This window comes from Myxocyprinus asiaticus, chromosome 37, assembly GCF_019703515.2.
Source record: "Myxocyprinus asiaticus isolate MX2 ecotype Aquarium Trade chromosome 37, UBuf_Myxa_2, whole genome shotgun sequence".
Classification (NCBI taxonomy): Eukaryota; Metazoa; Chordata; class Actinopteri; order Cypriniformes; family Catostomidae; genus Myxocyprinus; species Myxocyprinus asiaticus.
The window spans coordinates 16,559,755-16,582,469 of NC_059380.1; the positions used below are offsets into that span (position 1 = coordinate 16,559,755).

The following is a 22,715-nucleotide window of genomic DNA, read 5'->3' on the forward strand; positions in this document are numbered from 1 at the left end:
CGTGAGAGAGACAAGAGGATCATGGGAGAGGTTAGCATATGCTGTAGGTTGGCTGGTTCAACTGCAAAAAAACAGGCATTAGTGGAAACGAGGCTGGAATCATACAGTATCACTCTATCAGTTTTCTAGATGAATGTGTTACAGATTCATTCAGAAATGAGATCTAACTAGATTTTTGCATTTTCTGAAGAAAATATAAGTGATGCTTGCCTATGCAAAACTCACCACCACAATGCTAAGATGTTGTAAGTGGTTGACAGGACATTGCTCTGCAGTGTCAAAGGTGTTCTTCTGAGTGTTTTTTAGCGTGTTGCTACACTGTAAATGTGCAGCTGTTTCCTTAAGGAGTATTTCTACCTAATATAACACAAAATAATTACTTTTGTTGATGTAACCTAATATAGTCATTTTGATTCAGTCACATTAAATAATGTTTTTAACTTGAATAAAAGCAGTTCACTGTTGATGTTACCATATCTGACAAAACTGTTTTTACGGTGAGTGCGGTTGCTAGGTGCTCCGTGTAGTTGCCTGGCCATTGCTAGGATTTCTAGGTGGTTGCTAGGTGGGTGCTTGCTGGCCCAGTCAAAAGACCCCTTCCCCAAGTCTCTATGACATTCTGGTCCCTAGATAAGGTTCAGTTTCCTCCTTCAATATAAGTATATGAGTTTTTATTAATTTATTAATTTATTGCCTATTTTATAATTTGCCATACAAAAATTGTAAGTTTGATTGCTCACTGTAGAAAAGTAATAGTCCACCTCTCAACAAGCCACATGATTTGAGATATCATTCATGGGTCAAATCCCAAACCCAAAGCCATAGTAAGCAATAGTAATTGTGATTCTTGCCATGCAAGAACTAAAAAATGCATCAATGATGATGTGAGTCATGTTCTTTCACTGCGATGCATGTGTGCGTGGTCTGAGGTGGTGGCGGAGCAGTCATGCCTGCAAAGCCATAAATGGGAATCCAGGGTGAACTATATAGATTACCATGACAACACTGCCCCGAAGACTCCTGGGAAGACACTTCCAGCCTGCCTGTGATGTCATCAAAATGAGCCCTAATCTCTCCATCTTCTCTTGGAGGAGAGATGAAGGACAAACACACGGCACAGATACTCTGATGACTCATTACCACGTCTACCGACCATTTCATATTTACAGAGTGTGAAGGGGGGTTACTCTTAACACATAGGCCTATAGACAGAAAAAAAAAAAAAAAAAACTGTTGACACTGCTTCAGAGGGAATAACACCTGTGTAAGCATATGAAAACACACACATGAAAACTCACTCACACATGATCAAGCCTCTTATATGTTCAGCCCTCACTAATAAAAGGTAACAGTGTGTCCCGCAGGTCTGATTCTTTTTATTTTAATAAGCAGCATCCTGTATGCAGCTGAGATGTGACATTATATCAGAGATTCCCCTCATCCTTTCTTTCCTCCCCCCTTCGATTTCGCTCTTTCAATCCTAATCTTTCACACTTCCTTTCTCCCTTATCCATTTCCTCTACTACTTTTCAGTTCTATTCAATTCAATGTATTTGTTAAGCATTTTAAATAAAAAATACTGTACATGCGAAATACTGTACATGTGGAGCATTTTTATTGCAGGGCTCAACTTTTTAATGCTGGCAAAGTCTCTTTCTTTACAAAAGTTTTCTTTACAAAAACATAGGGATAATAAATCATTTGTTCGAATTTTTATTCAGAATAAACACGCTTTTGCTGGAAAATGACCTACTGTGCAAATGTTACTTAAAGAAATAGTTCACCCTAATGTCTTTTCAAAATCGTATGACATTCTTTCTTCTGCAGAACACAAACAAAAGTTATTTTGATCGAGATATGAATATTCATGCAATGCAAGTCAATGACGTCCAACACTTCCAAGTACCGAAAAGGGACATAAAGGCATTTCAGCCAGGACCACTTTGGCAATAACAATTTATTGTATGTTAGATACAATAATTTGACTTTGGCGGGGCATTCTTCTCCTGCAGTTAAAGGAAGTAGAGGGAAGCTCTACAAGAACTCAGTGAGGTAGATGTCACGGAAGGCTGACATCCTGGCGGCCGTGATGATCCGATTTCATAAAACTCCAATCTCTCTCCACGCCCTGTTGTGACCACGCACGCTGTTTGGAGTTTGTGCTGTGAATCATATGAAGTATATCATGACTGATCTTGAATATTATCCATTTAGTGACTTGGGTAACAATTCCTCAGCTGGCATGCGCGACAGTAAATGAAGCGTCACTCATGCTATTTAGGCTAAAGTTTGGCTCCTCTAAAGGAAGGCTCTGTGTGTGATCAACAACGACAAAGTCATAGGTAATACAAGGTCAGTTGCAATTGTTTTAGAAAATCCAGCCACTTAGATTGTGTATCGAATATACATGGCTGCTGCATCCGAAGGTAGTCTTACCAGAGACAATTTAGCTGAGACGGGCCACTTCTTTAAAAAATTAAGTGAGGATTGGAAAGCCCAACAAAGGAGCTCTAGCACCCGGTGGTCCACATATGTGAAAGGAGTACCAATCTTAATTAGTAATCAGTAAGCCAATCACCTTAAGATATGGTAATATCTTGTCATGAGCCATACACACCGAATAATTTAGCTTTATAGAGATTATTTAGCAGATATGTCACTCTATTAAAATGAATGGGAATAAATGGAACAATCAACCGAGCAGCTATGAGCGCCCAATGGTCAACGGATGTAGAAGGGAAGTCCCGCCTTACAATTAAAGAGCCAATCACCTTTAGATATGGACATCACCTGTCAATCTCTAGAGCCTGCATAAGCTATCCACGTACTGGAGAAACTAAGTGGTTGGAACTTCCACCAGATGTCGTTCTATGGCATTCCCTAGCTCTGGCGGCAGTCATTTGAGACCCTGTTTACAGCTGGTAATAAGATCCGTTTCTGATGATCCTATTGCAAATGGTCAGCACCATATATTATATATATATATATATATATATATATATATATATATATATATATATATATATATATATATATAGTATGTAAACGGGGTGCAAAATGTTTTGTTATTGGGTCACAAAAACACATACAGAGGTAGTCAAAACCACTTCGCATTTGAGGATTAAAACGCTGACCTGATTTGTCCCGGATGGCAGCGAAGCTCCACCTCTCACCAGTCAATCACCCACCGAACAGAGTTTAAACTTACATGCGGATTTAAAGTAAATAACTGACCGATCAGAAAACGTGAAAAAGCGATTACATACCCAGGATGAGAACTTCACAGCTCCTCCTCAGTGTGCCTGCCTGATTTGAACATGCAGGATGACACAATGTATGTCCTCATGAAATTACACACGCTCTCCTCAAAATCCCAACACCGCAATGAAAGAATGAATGGACATACACCACAACAAACAGCTGTTTACTTGACAATGGAAGTAATGCCCATGTTTCTCACTAAGCATCACAGGACATAGGAAAAATGTGGATACCTGCCGGGAAAATTGCTTTGAGTAATATAGGTAAAGAATCACAATTTATGATACCGTTATTGACAGATTTAATAGCTGATTTGAAGTATATTCTTTAATCGTAGTTTTTACCAACCATATTTGATATTTGGTCTTTCTCCATTCAAGTAGATAGGAGCTGTACTGGCATGACTGGAAATAGCCTCCCGAGCATTCCAAAGATATCCAACAGTGGACTAACTTGCTAGATAGACTGTGGCTTTATACACCTTATTTGCGACACGGAATAAGCAGCGGCTGCATCCGGCGAATATGATGAATTCCTGTAGCATTGACTGCAGCGTAATACTTATCAGTAATAATACCAGAATATAGTGATATGGCTTATAAACTATCACACAAACCCTGGATGCACAGCAGAATTATGTGCTGAAGCCTGAGTATTTCCTAACGTCAGCATAAATGTAAAGTAGTAGTGAATCGTTCATTGCTGCTCTGTGTTGTATGGACTGAAATAAATCTGCTTCTTTACAGAGATCGTGACGATGCGGTCTTTCTGTCTCCATGTGACTCATACATATGTACCTGCATAATTCCGATAATACCTTATAATAATTACTTCCAAGCTATATTAATAAGCAACGTTGAATGCGATAATCTGCGTAACTGTTACTATGCACCGCTAAGAGAGAGAATGCTCTCTGAAAAAGTTTTTTTCTTTTCTCTCTCCTAGGTGAACAAAAATCCAGTTGGTGTAAGAAAGCTGAAGAGCTGCTTTTGCTCTTTGCTATTTGAGTAAGTTATGGGCATGTCAGACAGTGCCCAGGACTGTCCTTATCAGCACCTGATTTCATGCATCCTGCTTGCAACTTGGAAGAACGAAGGGAAAAGCCATAATGGTAACTATATGCACTCAACCAATGAGTTTAGGAAATCATAAATAGTATGTCGAAATTTATTGCCAGCTTGTACTATAAAGCAGCGTGATGAATGTCTTTTATCGCTAAAGCTGGAATGACTAATCTCGGAGAGGTCTACATTCAAAGTTGATAATGGCAGCACCCTGGTTAGCTGAAAATAAGGTGGATAGCATAATATAGATGCAGCAGAATATCCAAAACCATTGTTGCCTCGCCACGCGCCTCTGCCGCTGACAGATAAAAGATGTGTTATCGACGGTCAAGTTAAAGGAAAAAGGGGCTCTGAGAAATGTATCCTTATCGACTCTTGCTAGACCTTAATTCATCAACAATGATGAAAATCATAAACAATAGACGCAATACAGCGATTGTGTGCTTGAATAGAGCTTGGAGAGGTCTTTGATGTTGATTGGTGAACATCTCGTGAAACGTGCGTGTGGGGGCATTCAAACTTGGTGATTCATCCGCAACACTGCAAGCATGATATAACAGTTAGATCATGAGCAATATCCTCATGAAGCTGAGGTTGCATGGAATGTTGCAGCTAGGTCTTTCTGACCCCAATTCCGAAAAAGTTGAGTCTGTATGGAAAATGCTAAAAAACAAAACAAAAATGAGTGTGCATAAAAAGACTAAACCTAAAGCATTAAAGAGACAAAACATCTTGCAGAGGGTTTTTACTGTGCTGACTGTTATTCACAGAAAACTATCATCATACTAAAATGATCTCTAAGAAGTTGCATCTCTCAATTAATATGAGAATTGTATCTCTCATTAACCACTAAAAATATTAATGTTAGTAGTCAACACTGTTGGGTGTACCGCGTTACAAAGTAACGTAAGGGAAGTTACTCTTCATTTTACTCTTCATTTTTTTATTTAATTACTGTAACGTATGATGTACTTGCATTACAAACTGTATAGACTTTCAACAATTCTATATAAAACAATATTGAATTTAAAATCGAAATGTAATGTCTAATGATAACATTTGTTTTATAATTCAACGCAGTCCCTTAAAATGCATTGGCAATATGCCTGTGCGTGTGAGCTCCCGCCACTATGTTGAGAAATCGCTCAAGTGAAAAGATGACTGAAGATACGAGTGGCTGTTTTACTCAATGGAAATATCCCCATTACTATGAGTTTATGGCAAATGCAGATAAGAAGACAAATGCAGATCCAAAGCACAAGTACCTACTAAAGCATTTGACATGGCAACATAGATATACATTTTAGAGAGATTGCAGGGGCTGTTCACACCAAACATGTTTTTGCGCACATCTTCACTGTGTTTCAAATGTTTTCTGATGTAATCACTAGATGGACGTATTTGACTGCTGTTTCTTTCAAGTCTCTCGCAGGACCTACGCATTTTAGACACCATGTCAATATTTAAAAATGCACTTCGAGACACCTGCATTCTGTTTCATTTGTTGGGCTGCGTCTAGCTTGTTATTAACGCAGGTGTCACTAAGATTCGATGTTCTAGCGATGCCAGTCAGAAGATGGAGACACAACCCATGTCTTTTGGTGGTGTGTTAAGATCCAAGAATTTTAGTTGAAGGTTCAGAGTATTGACGTATTGGGCACTCAGGTTTCATTTTGCCCCAGACTCTGTATTTTGGGGCGATGGGGCGGTCATCGATGTAGAGAATAGTTGGGTCCTAACCAGTGTCATGATCGCCAGACAGATAGTTTTAAGTAGATGGAGGTCGGCTGGAGCGCCCTCATTTCAGGAGTGGTGCTCGGAGATGGGGAGGGTGGCGGCTTTTGAAGATGGGTCATTTAGAAGACTGGGGAAATTGGACTCATTTTGTGGGGAAATAGGTCGGATATCTGGCGTCTCTGGAGGGCTCTCGGGAGGGGCAGTGGAGAGGGAGATGTAGTTGTCAATATGTGTGATTATTTTTTTAATTTTTTTTTTATCTATAATCATGTATGACCACTGGGATATTGTTGAGGGCCAGGGTGGGGTTGAGGATTGGGAGGGGTAACAGTGGGAGTTAATTGTTGATTCTGTGTATGTATGTTTTGTTTTTCTGTGTTTAATATGTGAATCAATAAAAAAATTGTTAATCAGAAAAAATAATTGGATAATTAATCTAACCTAAAACAAATAATAATAAACTGTTTACTGTATATGATAAGATCTTGATTCTCTCTAGCTAAAAATGTGCAATAAAAAAAATCTGTAGAATAGATTGCTTTTTGTTTATTGAGATTATTTAGACTATATTTAGATTTACAACGATCAAAGTCTGAATTATGCAGTTTTTTACAGGTGTATTTTTTTATTAAATAATTTCCTAGTGATGTTAAAAGAATACTCGGGGGTCAATACAAGTTAAGATCAACTGACAGCTTTTGTGGCATAATACTAATTACCGAATAAAACCGTTGCCGCTGTGGATGGCGTGAAGCCTCCACATGCGCTATGTCTCCGTGGCAATGCGCTCAACAAGCCATGTGATAAGATGCACAGGCTGACGTTCTCAGACGCGGAGGCAACTGGGATTCGTCCTCCGCCACCTGGACTGAGGCAAATCACTACACGACCACGAGGACTTAAAAGCACACTGGGAATTGGGCATTCCAAATTGGGAGAAAAAGGGGAAAAATCACAAAAAAAAAAAAAAAACAATTATAATAATTTGATGTCTATCCTTTTACTGTCCATCTGGTCAAAGTTGATATACATTTTAGAATTGCCTTACGACTTTAGAAATGACTTTAGAAGTCCTTAGGGGCATCTAGATGTGGATATATTGGCAGATTAATTGGCTGATATTTGGCAATGTCTAATGACTGTGCCCATTTGGCCTATTAACAGTCTTAAATTTGAACTTCAGAGAGCAGAGAGATTTTCTGTTTGCAGAAGGTCACCCTGCTTTCAAGATATCTGTAGCCTTTCAGCCATTGAAAACCTGCATGAATCAACCGCTAATGTGGTACAAACATCTCCAGGATAAAATCAGAATGTTTTCAAAGAATCATCTTCCTGAAAATCATCAACTGGCCTGTCTTACTCCAGAAGTCTAAAAGTATCTCCACCACTTCATCCTTTCCTGGCTCTATTGCTGTCCTCTGTCCCCTCTATGCCTCATTTAATGACAACAAAGCCCACTGTTAAAAGAAAAAGAGGAGCATCGGAAGGAGGGCGAAATTGATGGAGATGGGACATTTTGAGACATGGGTGAAGAGATATATAACACCCACACATAATCATTCACTCATTCATAAAGAAATAGCCAACAAAGTCTCTTTGCTTCTCTCTTCAAACATGACAAAACCAGTCAACATTACTCGAAGATGGATGTTGTAGTGAATGCATTAAGCTTCCATATATTTTATTCCTGTGGTTTCAGAGTCATTTTTTTCTGGCAGCATGACCATTTTTACAAAATTCCAAAGACAGAATTATAAGCATTCTCCAAACAGCATCCATTAACTCTGAAGAAGTGCATGGACATGTATATTCACACTACATTCCTGAATAGCAATGGATCTTGGGAGACATTAAACTGAATACTAAAAGTTCCTAAAGTGAAAGGACCTTTTGTTCCTTCTGCTGTGCTCCAGTAAAAAATACAGTCAGAATTTACACACAAACATTTCTGCTCAACTGCTGGAGACCTCGGTTAACTGCTTCCCCTAATAACACAAGACCTCAACAGTGTTGAGACAAAGAGGCATTTTATGAAGACATGAGGAAACATAATCCATCATCAGAGGTTGCATGTTTTTATGATGACATCTGATCCAGCATTAGCTAAAGATCATAAAGAAGTGGCCTTATGAAAAAGGTTAATAGCGGATAAAAAGGGCTAAATGTCATTTGCATATCGTGTGTAATGGATGTTGCTTTTCTGTTCCTCCCCGAGTTAGTAAGTCGGTCTGTGATGTGGGACTTTAAGAGATTGCCGCTGGATCAGTTGCATAGGGTTATCATGATAGCTTAATGCGAAGAATAATCACCAAACTACAGCAAGTAGTTCTGTGCGGGGGTTTGTATAACACTGTGACGCCTTCACAACAAAAATCCAGAAGGATCTGCAACAGATGAAGACGACCAGCTACTCCAGGACTACCAGCTGTGAGACTGACTTCTAAAATCAGACCAGACAGAGCAGCCTTTGACGAGGGACGCCCAGTCAACTGAAGCTGAACTGCATTGAGAGCCTTGAGGGTCCTTCAGGCAGTTTTCTCTCAATAGAATAGCACAAATAGAACACAGCAGTTTCAGAGTGGTTTTAAAACACACACAGAGATCCATACTGTTATGGCATATTCTGAATTTTTGGCAGAAAAAGAAAACATTAAAGCAAAATAATGCATCTCAATGAATTACTAAATTCAAAGTCTAATCATTCCAATGCTGCAACTGTGTCCTTGTGTTAAATGTGAATGCTTGTGATGCACATGTAGGAGACCTGGTTTCGAAACCGGCCTGGGTCATGTTCCCATCTCATTCCCCTCTCTCTCTTCCCTTAATTTTCTATCCTCTTTCTCACCTGTGTCTATCAATAAAATGATACTGCAATATGATCCACCATTGATACTGAAATTATCCACCATTTTTTTGTTCAAGGGAAACAGAGGTTTTTTAATGTTTGAATGTTGAATGTTATCTGATGATTTTTCAGAGTATGGCCAAAATTCAGCATTAGAGTTAGAATGTAGCCTATTTTGGGAGCAAAAATGTTTAGTTCAGGAAGAATTTTATAATTTTATGCCATTTATTTGCATAGGATTTTGTGTCAACAGTCCTTTGTACTCAAATGCTATCACTTCCTGTTAATCTTCTACACGAGACAAAGCTCTTTGCCTGTTTCTGGGATGCAGTACTTTGTGACCCAGTTCTGCCTATCGATGAATTCTCACTATCTTTATTAAATGATAAACTACAACTGCTGGATGAAGCAGTCGTTTCCATAAAAGATGGAAACAGCTCCAAATTACCATACCTCGACCTTCATACAGACAATTAAAACTGGATGCGTCCAGTTGTTGCCTTCAGAAGTTATTTTGAGGTGCTCTAACCTTTAAAGGGTTATTTCACCCAAAAATGAAAAATCTCTCATAATTTACTCACCCTCATGATATCCCAGGTGTATATGACTTTCTTTCTTCAGTAAAACATATCTGAAGAAAAATATCTTAGATCAATAGGACACTCTCCCACCCACGGCCATTTCTGCTGGCACAAAAATTGCACTTCGAATTAGCGCTCTCACGAAAATCGGATAAGACGTTGCACGCGGTCATAGCACGTAGTGCTGTGCTTTGTGCACTCACGACAATAGAGCCTGTAAAGTTGTTTAAGTATGCATTGTTATGTTTGCATTGTTATTTCTTTTTTTTTTTTTACATGACATAAAAACCATGTTTACACTGGGGTGTTACGAACAGGTGGACCCTATATATTGACAGCACTACACAGTGTGACACCAGACATCGGTCATGTTATTCACCCACATTACTTCCCTGCATGACAATGTGTGTACTGGGCTTCTAAACCACGTGATCATGCAGTAACAATCATTAGCGGTGAAAGGGATTATTGGGGTTGTTGAAGAAGGAGTTGGGAGGGGAAATGGGATCTGAGCTATTTGATTGGTTGAGAGTGGCATGACTGATCCCTACAGATGGCTGTGGTTACCATGGTAATGGAAGGATCAGCATCAGCATCCTTCCAGAGAGCCAAAAGCAGAATGCACAACCATGACACTCACACAACCAAGCGCAAGCACAAAGCCACTGCCTCATCAGCATAATTAAAATGCATATTTATGGCTTCTTTCACCAACGGTCCAAATATTTTTGTCCATCACATACGAGACAAGAACGATTATTATTATCCAAATTCTTCCTCTGACCTTGTCTTCATTCTTCTCTTGTTCAATTTCTCATTTTCTATTCTATTTATGCCTGCAGCATAAATCCCCCACCCCCCCCACACACACACATACAGTACATCTGTGCCTTCATTCTAAAGCTCAGTGAGGTATTCATCTCTCCAGTCTGAGGGGGGGCTGGCATTCAACACCCCCTCCAACAACCGGATATAATTTCTGTCCCTCACATAAAAACAGAGAAACATGAAAGGTACACAAGGAGAGAGAGGAATGAGTTTCAGAGCAGAGGATGTGGTAAGGAAGAGACCAAAATAGCTCTAAGAAGAACAAAACAAGAAAGTAGAGAGAGAAAGGGTAAGAAGAAAAGCACATCAATTGTACCGCTGTCTTTAAACGACAATGATACAAGCACAGCGTGTTCTGTCTCTTTATATAATAACAATAACTCAGCACGTTGCAAGCCAGTCTCCACAGGCGCATACGGACACAGCATCCCTTTCAAGGACACAGCAGAGCTTGTAGCCTAACGCTCCAACCTGCCAGACCGCAAACATTCCTCCATCCTACCTGACAGTTAAAGCTCGTATTCTCTGAGGATCGGTGCTGCATGCTGCCTGCAGCGGGTGCAGACAACCGTGTCTTATCCCAAGGAGAGGAAATGAGCTGAGAGGTTGCGCCGGAGCACGGCTGATGTTCCTCTGCACACCTCTCGCCGAGATAACCCTTCCGACACGGCTGCAACCCTGTCGCCAGGGCTGTGTTGTCCAACTGTTGAGATCCAAACGCGCTGCCTGTGTTTTGACAGCAGTCCATCCACCAATCAGGAAGGAGATTAGCGTGCCGACCTCACTGGCTGCGTGGACTGGAATGTAAGCTCTGGGTGAATGAGCTTGTGTGCTCTGTGATGCACATTCTGTGTGTATGGTTTGGTGCGGTCTTTGGGTGCTGTAGGCAGTTCTGAGCTCCCTCCTCTGTGTGTTCCAGCTAAAACCTTTTGATGCCTCAACATCGTCGGGGGAAAGTCTAATGCATACTAGGAGATGTAGTGTTTCACTCTTTAGCACTAAAATCAATACACTCCTGTTTAACCTTCAGGGCCCAACTAAAGGGGCATAGTGTATTATGACAAGTTTTACTTCCTTTTATGGAGTTTTAACAGAGACATCTTCTTTGTCGCCATGTTGCTTCCGAATGTACCAGTACTCTGGCATCAGCCCCATCATGCCGAGTTACTGACTAGTGGCATCTCTCATTAGACATTTTTGCATCGGTTCAAATATGTTTACATTCTCCTATGGCATGACAGGAAGCATGTTGTGTCAGCAGCATGTGAGACCCAGGTTCTCTTTCCATGTTGAAACCAGGAAGTAATCCCGTTCACATAATGAGTGATGACTGCGATTCAGAGGTTCCATTTTCCCTCTGAGATGACATTTTTACTCCACTGACAGTTAGGTTTAGGGTTGTGGTTTGGGGAAAAGTTAATAAAATATGTATTCCTCTTTACTGTAGTACAGGGGTTGGCAACCTTTTTGACATGGAGTGAAATTTTTAATTTTCCTTGTCAATGGCTGTGCCCAGAAAATTGTACTGTGTGGGCTGCATAACTCATGAATATGAATTATGCTATGCACAGTAAAATATTCTTTTAAATTACCTGTTTTGAGACCAATTCAAGCACCCAAATATTTAACATAATATGGTTATTTCATCTCTACATCTGCAACTGTCAGTCTTGGAATTTTGTTAATCAGCAGATGAATTCACAGATCAGCACTTTGATTAAGAACATGACTGACTGATCTATTGGTAACTTTTTGCCTTTAGTGTTTAGAGGTTTTTAATTCTAATTCACCCAAATATAACTAATAAAACAAGATTGCAACTGTATGTCAGTGGATGGGTGTTAAACTTTAAAAATAAAATGCAATAACAGATGCAGGAAGATGAGAGTAGCGGAAATACAGACACATTAATTGACATTTCTATATATGAAAGAACAGCGAACTCCAAAATTCAGACGGCAACAACCACAAACTCTCCGCTCCAGCAGCGGGAACCCAGAAAAAAGCCAATATGTGCCTGAGCACCCGTGAACAAGATGACACAGCTTACGAACAACCGTCTCCCATCACACAACCCATTTTCAATCCTAAATTCCATGGATTTTATCCGATGTCAAAACTGGGGAACAAATCGGGATTTATAAAGGCAGAAACAGACGAAAATGTTCTTACACATACACCAACTGAAAAACCATCATTTACAAACCTTAAAAGAATTTACTATAAATAATATAGACTACAGACAAGCGAAAGCACCGCAACAATCTCATATTTAAGAATGGCGTAACATTTATCATCAATTTATCAGCCTCTTGTCTGTTATTGAACACATAAATTAAAATGTAAATGGAAAGAAATTGGTACTTTTATGACTCAACTGATCACAATGTATAGTCAGAACATAAATAATGTGAAAAATTACTATTATAATTTAAAAAAAAAAAAATCAGAACTTCTTAAACTACTTCAAAGATTTCTCATCAAAAAATCCTCCACATGCAGCAATGACAGCTTTGCAGATCCGTGGCATTCTAGCTGTCAGTTTGTCCAGATACTCAGGTGACATTTCATCCCACACTTCCTGTAGCACTTGCCATAGATGTGGCTGTCTTGTCAGACACTTCTCACACACCTTACAGTCTAGCTGATCCCACAAAAGCTCAATGGGGTTAAGAACCATAATACTCTTTCCCAATTATCTGTTGTCCAATGTTTGTGTTTCTTTGCCCACTCTAACCTTTTCTTTTTGTTTTTCCGTTTCAAAAGTGGCTTTTTCTTTGCAATTCTTCCCATAAGGCCTGCACCCCTGAGTCTTCTCTTTACTGTTGTACATGAAACTGGTGTTGATTCAATTTAGTTGTCAGCTGAGAACATGTAAGACATCTATTTCTCAAACCAGAGACTCTGATGTACTTATCCTCTTGTTTAGTTGTACATCTGGCCTTCCACATTTCTGTCCTTGTTAAAGCCAGTTGTGCTTTGTCCTTTGTCCTTGTCCAAGCATTGTATAGCCTTCATTCCTCAAAACAATAACTGACTGACGAGTTTCTAGAGAAAGCTGTTTCTTTTTTGCCATTTTTGACCCAATATTGACCTTAAGACATGCCAGTCTATTGCATTCTGTGGCAACTCAAAAACAAACACAAAGACAATGTTAAGCTTCATTTAACGAACCAAATAGCTTTCAGCTGTTTTGATATAATGGCAAGTGATTTTCTAGTACCAAATTAGCAATTTAGCATGATTACTCAAGGATTTTTGCTGCCTTTCTAAATAAAGCATATGTCTCTCTCTCTCTCTCTCCTTCTCTTTGGACCTGCGTCTACTTGCTCTAGACTAAACAAAGATTGGTGCCTAAATCATCTCTAAAATACTTTGCTGTTTCACTCTTTAACCGTGACACTCACCAAGAGCTCATGGACATAGATTTGAACTAACAGCAACTGACAAGTTTCAGAGCGTGTCCACAGATACCCAATCAAGCACAATCAGCCTCTCGAGAACACGTTAATAATTTACTTACAATCAGTCACAATAAATCACATCATTTGGATGGGTTTTAAAGATCAGTCACTCATTCACACACACAAAACGGCACTCAAAAATGAATTAAATGGGCCCATTGCATCGTGCACACTGAAACAAGAATAAAATAGGAAATAAAGAACTGGGACTCACCCCGTTATCACTAGTAGGACTCTGAACCTGCAGAGGAGCAGAGAGGCAATAAAATCACTCTCACACCACTGAACAATTATAATGCACACATCATTACATTCAAAAAGAGCTCAGGAGTGTTTTAAATATACATGCAGTGTTTTTCTGAATGTATAGGCTTGTATTGTTTACATGTTTACTGGAGAAAAGGTGCAGGTGTTTCAAGGACACACCTCATGAAAAGATCCCATGCAATTTCTTAAGGAATTACGTTTTCTTTCTGTGCTTACCATTCACTTGCATTGTGTGGACCAACAGAGCTTAAATATTCTTTTAAAAATCTTCATTTGTGTTTTGCTAAAGAAAGAAAGTCATACACATCTGGGATGGCATGAGGGTGAGTAAATGATGAGAGAATTTTCATTTTGGGGTGAACTATCCCTTTAATTAGGTTATGCACAATTAATTTCAAATAATATTTTACTGTTCTGATAAAAAGTCTTGACCTATTCAAGCACTCCAATAAATATTTAACATATTTAATTTGCTAACTTTATCCCTATATCTGCAACTGTTGGTCCTGGGATTTTGTTAGTCTCTGCATAAATACATGGTTTCAATAAACCAACATTACATTTGCATATCATGAATCCGGACACATTTGTTTGCATTTTATTTGTGATTTAACTGGACATGAGTGTGAGTTGAGGGACAGCGCAGCGATGCATCTAAAGCACCTGTCCGCATGCACGAGAGAACATTACTGCTGTTACATGTCACTTAACAACAGCCACAACAAGCACTCATCATAACATTCAAAATAACACATTCCAGCACCGGATCGGCACTTACTATGACACACACAAATGAAATCGCACCCCCTGCTCAAGAACTGGAGACATTTCTTCTGCATTAAACACTTACTTGATGAAAACTATTTCAAAAAAGTGGTAGAGAAAAAATTGGCAGTTGCAGAAAGTGGTGGGGACATGTCCCACCTGTCCCACCCATAAATGACTCCAATGACTAGCACTATTAGACATGAACTAAAAGCCACTAAATTAATCACAGAAATAAAGACTTGACACTTAATTCAGAAGACCAGGTGTGCTTACGACAAAATTTTTGTCCATCTACCAACACAATGAACAAAACAATCTGTACTAATGTATTGTACTAATGAAGAAGAACAAAGATTTTCTCTGCTTTAACCTGTTTTATCACACACACCAGCATTCAGGACACCAGCTGCAGCTAAGCGGACAGTGACTTACGATGGTCAGAAAAGGCCCTCTGGGACACAGTTCTCTGGCATCAGTTCAGCTCACATAGGGAGCTACAAATAAATGTACCAGCAGCCATTGAGGATTCAACCTGCGCATCAGAGACAATTCAACCTACTGCTGGATCTCTGCCAATGACATTCAGTTCAATCTGTTCCTCGCCTCACCTGGCAGACAACAACAACCCAGTTCATTAGCATAGACAGGGCTTTCTCAGTTTATTACACATTTATAACACATACAGTACATTGTTATTACTTAAGTGAACTAAAAGCTGAAAAACAAAATAAGATGTTGATAAAGCACAAACAGAATGCCTCAATAAAAATGTATGACATGATAAAATTGTGCATTAGAAATGGTTGAAAGATGCTGACATTTATAATAAGCATAGTTCCTACACTGTATTACACTGTACTTATTAAAAGTCTGATTTCCCAATGCATTAAGTACATGGATGAGTTTGAAAGAGTGTGCAGCTCATCAACGTGTCTAATTAACCCCTGTTAGCTACAAACTACTGCATAGATGCTCACATTTATTAAAGCAGTTTGTAAGTGTACACCACTCTAGGAATGGGAATCCTTTGAACAATAAGGGACAGTAAAATAAATGCACCATCAAAAGACTGTAGTCTTTGTTCAAGATTTCAAGGATAGCAGAATCCATTGGATGTCCAAACTGTCACTGTGGAAGGAGCAGAGACCCCCGCTCTTTCCCTAAGCCAAAAATAAGATGGCTGCTGCCTTGTCTGTGAGATCCAGTCCATTATTTTACTGAACACAGGTGGAGAGCAATTACAGTAAGAGGTTAGAGAGAGAGATTACAAAACACAGGCAGATACTGCCATAAAATATGCTGTGATTAATCCAGGTGTTTGCCACTAAGCAGGGCCGTAACTACTATAGACATTGAGAGGGACATTTTTCCCCCAATCCTGAATATGGAGTTGGGTTGGGTCAATGATCTATTAAATCATTCAAAAATAAATGCAATTCACATGAAACGATTACCTGAATACAAGGTCTATGATGAACTTGTTTTCAATTTCTGAGTTCAAAGTCAATTTGATATTTTTTTCAGAGGCTTAAAGTAAAAACAAAATGTCATGTGGTGTAACCATCCAGAGACAGTAGAACAAATCGAAGTCTCATTAAAGGGATAGTTCACCCCAAAATTAAAATTCTCTCATGAATTTGGCTATTCACCCTCATGTAAAAAAGGACTTAAATATGGATCTGTTTCTCACCCACACCTATCATATCACTTCAGAAGATCTGGATTTAACCACTGGAGCCATATGGATTACTTTTATGATGCCTTTATATCCTTTTTGGACCTTCTGAGTTCTGGTCACCATTCACTTGCATTGTGAGGACCTACAGAGCTGAAATATTCTTCTAAAAATCTTTGTTCGTGTTCTGTATCCAAAGAAAGTCATACACATCTGGGATGGCATGAGGGTGAGTAAATGATGAGAGAATTTTCATTTTTGGGTGAACTATCCTTTTAAAAGCTGAAATTCTTGAAAAAAAAATTTAGTGTTTGCATGATCAATGAAGAATAATCTTTTATCATTATTTCTATAAAAAAAAAAACAGTGAACCAATTTGTCCGTCAAATGAATGTGTTAGTCATGTGGTGTAGCTAATTTTGTTGTTTGTTTATGTTGACAAAAAACATAAGACAGAGAAGACTCCTTTAGACCCTCATGACTGAGTATAAAGTTTAAAGGATAAACAAAATCAGACATTTTGATATTTTCATGAATTCCTGACTGTCTCCCTCGTGCAGCCAAAAGAGCGCCAACCCGCTGTTCAATGCTATTCTGAGATGATATTCTTCTCACTACAATTGTATAGAGCAGTTATCTGAGTTACTGTAGACTTTGTCAGTTCGAACCATTCTGGCCATTCTCTGTTGACCTCTCTCATCAACAAGGCGTTTCTGTCCGTAGAACTGCCCCTAACTGGATGTTTTGTTTTGTTTTGCTTTTGGCACCATTCGGAGTAAATCCTAGAGACTGATGAAAATCCCAGGAGATCAGCAGTTACAGGAATATTCAAACCCATCTGGCACCAACAATCATCCATGTGATTTTCTAATCAGCCAATTGTGTGGCAGCAGGACAGTACATAAAATCAGGCAGATATGGGTCAGGAGCTTCAGTTAATGTTCACATCAACCATCAGAATGGAGATAAAAATGTGATCTCAGTGATTTGAACCATGGCATGATTGTTGGTGCCAGATGGGCTGGTTTTAGTATTTCTGTAACTGCAGATCTCCTGGGGTTTTTACGCACAACAGTCTCTAGAATTTACTCAGAATGGTGCCAAAAACGAAAAACATCCAGCGAGCGGCGGTTCTGTGGATGGAAATGTCTTGTTGATGAGAGAGGTCAACAGAGAATGGCCAGACTGGTTCGAACTGACAAAGTCTACGGTAACTCAGATAACCGCTCTGTACAATTGTTGTGTGAATAATAGCATCTCAGAATGCTATTCTGACATGCAATATACACAATATTAGCCCTCTATGACCTTGCAGTCAACCCATTAAACAGATTATTTTACTGAAAACACATGCATACCTATCATCTCCATTCCAAACTCTATGTTAAAACATTACTAGACGTGGATAATGAAATTAATAATCCACACCAGCCTGTGCAAACCTTAGTCAAACATGCCGTATCCATGTAACATGAAGCCATTTTCACAGTAAACGAGAGTCTGTATTAACAGTGCAATGAATAATTAAAGCACGATGTCTTCCATTGGTGGTGGGAAAATGATGGCCATGATGGGCTCCACCAGCGCACCGTTTACCCAATGCAGCTTTAACCACAGAAAACGCTTTTGCGTAACACACTATAACATCATGCCATTGTTCTTCCATTCACGGATCACAGATCAAAGATGAAACAGGTTCTTACCGCAGGAAGCAGCGGCTCCATCTGCGCTCCTTGATCTTTCACATCCATCCCTGATCTTCTCCTCTCTGGCCCTTTTTCTCAGTGGGGGATTTCTGAAAGCTATTGTTGGGAACGTGAAAATAAAATGGCATGTATGTGGATTTGGTAGCGGTGTAAATACGGCGTAAAGTGTTGAATTTTTTTGGAGAATGGAGAGCGAGCGCTGTTTCTTCACTAGCGCGCGTCCGTGCCTGCTCTCCTTCAGCGTGTCATTTGCGCTCGCGTGACGCACCTCCAACCGGCAGCACGTGAGTTAACAGAAACCACCGGGAAGACGAGATGGATGGATGTAATACCGAGGACACACACGGACGATACTTGAGGCTTCAATTTAGGCTTCTAGAATATTAGAACGAACCGCAGTGAATCCACAAATGCCAAACTTTATGTGTGTGTGTGTGTGTGTGTGTGTGTGTGTGTGTGTGTGTGTGTGTGTGTGTGTGTGTGTTCATGTTTAGTTAACCCACAAAATGTGTTTCATGTTGTGACGTAAATTTACTGGTTTTATTTAAGTCAAAATATAATTTAATGTAGCGGACTACATTAGTTTACACCAACAGACGCCTATTTTAAGGGTCAGTTCAGTTAGAAATAGCTGAAGAAACAACTGTACGTTCACTTTTACCAGTGTAAAGAGGGGTTGTTCACTTCGAATACGTTTTTCGTCAGTCTTGTTTTTCTATGTAAAGAAATATAAACTCGTATTTTTAGCGCCACGTTCTTAGAAGCCCTGTCATTTAGCCTACAAAAAACTGCTTTTAAAACGCGTCTCGAGACTGTTCTGTTATATTCGTTGCGCGTGACATTTTCTTGTTGTGAACGGCCCCTAAAAATGCCTTATTGATACACTCGGCAGAATAATGAGTTTATAAATAAACACATTTTATAGGCTACACCTTACTGCCTTTTCAGAGAAGTGGTAGTCACAGAATAACAGTCACAGGATTAGCTGTACTGAATTGTAAATAACACGATAATATAGAAAATATCGACCATTTTGCTTGAAGGACTGAGTGGCCACCTAGGATTTTCCTTGAGACTGTGGCGCCACCTTGTGGACATGTTCTAAAAAATAACTGAACAGCTAATTAAACTCTTGCGGTTGTGGAAGCAGCATAATTAGTTTTCCTTTGATTTTACCTTGATGTATTGTTCATAAATAATAGTGAACACACGTCAGGAATAGTATTAGGTCAACGGGCTGCATTATGGAGGTGGGTCTTTGGTTATTTCGGGTTCAGCAGCTGCTGAGAGGCGGAAAGAGTTACATTGTTCTCTTGATCCCTTGACTGTAATATACACTAAGAGAGTTTGTAGCGGTATGTAGTGATGTATTTCTGCAGCTCTGTTTAAGCCTGTTGTTTATGGGAGAATTAAACTCCTCTTTCCTTCAGGTCAAGGACACACTCTCCACCTAGTGAGTTGCCTACCTATCATATCGCGTTTGATTGTCATATCGTGGTGGCACTCCACACTAACTTGCAATTTTATAATCCGGTAAGTAAATTAACACGATCGGACGCCTCTGAAACTGAAGTGGTCTGTAGTTAATATACGTTTGAATTACTCAACATTTGATTTGATTTTTTTTTTTTTTTTCTATCTAACTTAAAACATACTAACACCAGCAGAATGACATAATTTAACATTGACATTTACATCACAGTAAGCAATCCAATCTAAAGAACCATTTCTCAGTCATCAAGGTACTGTTCTGCTGGTTTTGATTGGTCACAATAATTAAAATATCCATTTTAGGCTATACACCGCAAGGATCTCTTCACTCTATATATATATATATATATATATATATATATATATATCTATATCACTCACTCTCTCTCTCTCTCTCTCTATATATATATATATGGGCTGCCATGTTAGGATCACATGACCAGTTAGGTCACATGACCAGACTAGGTGTCAGTGTACTACTGTAAGTCCAAGACGACATATTGAAAAATGTTTCTTATAATATTGCTAAAAATAATAATAATAATAATGAAACTTGTCCGATCTGACAATATAGTCAATGACCTTAAAACAAATTCTCATTTCAGGCGAGACGATTCATGCAGCTGAAATAGTCTTTATAATGAAATGAAGAATGTGTACACTAAATTGAACACTGAGTTGATTAACAATGAATTGCATCAAACGAAGGAGACATATTTTAGATTGTTGTTGTTATATCGGATTGCATTTACATTACACCTAAGAAGATTTATGAAGTAAGGTTTGCATCCCACCTTGATTAGATTTAAAATAAATCATGCTCATTTTCGTAATCTAGTCAAATGCAGGAATTTTGTCATCTTAAAATAAAAATAAAATAAAATAAAAATAAGGATTAGTCTAAGGAATAACGCTTAAATCTTTTGCACGTTTATTTTAAAGAGACCATATGAATTCCATCATGCTATTCAAACTAGACAATATTCAAACTACGTTCAAAACTAAAAATAATTATCCTGGATTGTTACCATTTTGAGCAAATCAAATTACAAATCACCTGAGAAGAGTTGCTGGAACCTCCAGTGGTTCGGATCCGCCAAATCACATTCACAGAAATATTGTAATGACACGTCAGGTTAAGCCCAGAAACATTAACACTCAATTATTATTATTATTATTACTATTATTATTATTATTATTATTAAATTAAAAAAAATCATGTTGGAAACTTTTGGTCATACTGTATTTATACACCCTTTGTATGTAATTATTATGAGTAGACTATCTAATAGCCTACTTACGAACTGCATACATAGAGTTGCTTACATTTATATTGTCGTGTAACACTGGCACGAGTAATAGCCTACTTTTACTAATACATTTAATTGTAACACTTTACAATATGGTTCCATTTGTTAACATTAGTTAACAACATTTGTTAACATGAACTAACAATAAACAATAATTTTACAGCATTTATTAATCTTGGTTAATGTTAATTTAACCATATACATTTTTAAAATCAAAAGTCGTATTTGTTAACATTAGTTAATGCATGCAAGAACTGATGTCACTTTGCTTAAATTAGTTCACATATACTATATAATCTAGTCAAAAAAAAGAGTTAATAATGTTGACATATTATAAAGATGTATAATTTGTCAACATTATGACCAATTTTGAACAGCACACTATATGGTAAATGTGAACTAATTTAAGCAAAGTAAAGTCAAACACATGGGTGGGGTCAATGAGCATCAACAGGTTCTAACATGAACTAACAATGAACAATTGTATTAACTAACATTAACTAAGATTAATAAATGCTGTAAAATATTTTGTTCATTATGCATTAATTAAATGTTAACAGAGATAAAAGCATATTTTTAATAATTAAAAATATTTTATTGTAAAAACGTTTAAGTAGGCTATTATAGTGTTTAGAGAATAAGCAATTTAAATAAAACTCAAGTTTAGTTATTAATAAGAGTAGGCTACTATACGTAGAAATTAGGCTATTAATAAATAATATAGATTATATGGAATAGTAACACTGGCACTGTAAAATAATATCATGATTTTATATTTATTATTTTACTAATAATAATGCTAATACTTAATAATTATCTATAATAATAAGAATAAATTATTAGCCTAATATTTTATGTTTTAAAATATAAATTATTTTTGAACTGTTGTTTGGGGGGGGGTGCGCTACTGCTCCTGTTTAGTAATGATAATTTCTGTTTGGTGCCTGTGAAATTTGACCCAAAGCGCCCGGTTACACAGAAAAACCTGAGCTTTACCGGGCACCGAGGGGAACGGATAGACTGTACTTGTCCATACAATTATTTGTACGCGTAGCTCTTTCCATTATACGGCCCGTTAGAGATGACCAGGTGAGGTGTCATAAAGTGACTGGAGAAAGCCGGGAGCGCGGGTACAGCATGTTGACCCGAATTCGAGAACAAATATCAAAATAAATAAAAAATCTCAGCTCTGTAGGTCCATACAATGCAAGTGAATGGTGACTAAAATTTTAAAGCTCCAAAGAGCACATAAAGGCAGCATAAAATTAATCCATACGACTCCAGTGTTTTAATCCATGTCTTCTGAAGCGAACCAATCAATTCTTTCCATTGCAGTGTTTAGGCACGATCATGATTTCAAGCTTGATTACACTTCCATGCGCTTGATGCATGCACAGAGCACTAGATGGCGCTAGAAATTGTAATCGAGGTTGAAATCATGATCACCAAGGATATTGCAATGTCAAGATTTTAAGTGAAAAAGGAGTTTTATTTTTGCTGTTCTCACCCAAAAATGATTAGATCGCTTCAGAAGATATGGATTAAACAACTGGAGTCTTTTGGATTACTTTTATGCTACCTTTATATGCTTTTTGGAGCTTCAAAGATTTGGTCACCATTCACTTGCACTATGTGGACATACAGAGCTGAGACTTTTTTTTTTCTAAAAAAAAAAAAAATCCATTTGTGTTCTGCAGAAGAAAGTTATACACATCTGG

The 22,715-nt window shown here is 38.3% G+C and overlaps 1 protein-coding gene across 4 annotated transcripts in view; it reads right to left on the bottom strand.

Moving 5' to 3' along the window:
• Positions 1–18,443, bottom strand: part of LOC127428055 (sodium-driven chloride bicarbonate exchanger-like) — a 45,795-nt gene extending 27,352 nt beyond the window's left edge. For 2 of the 4 annotated variants that reach the window (XM_051676091.1, XM_051676090.1), the window contains exon 1: positions 10,819–11,141. In XM_051676091.1, the coding sequence (XP_051532051.1) occupies positions 10,819–11,064 (246 nt within the window). In that variant the 5' untranslated portion in view covers positions 11,065–11,141. Of the gene's footprint in view, positions 1–10,818; positions 11,142–13,994; positions 14,022–18,193 lie in introns of those variants that run through there. The other 2 variants (XM_051676092.1, XM_051676093.1) reach the window with 2 other exon arrangements.
• Positions 18,444–22,715: the final 4,272 nt, after the last annotated feature.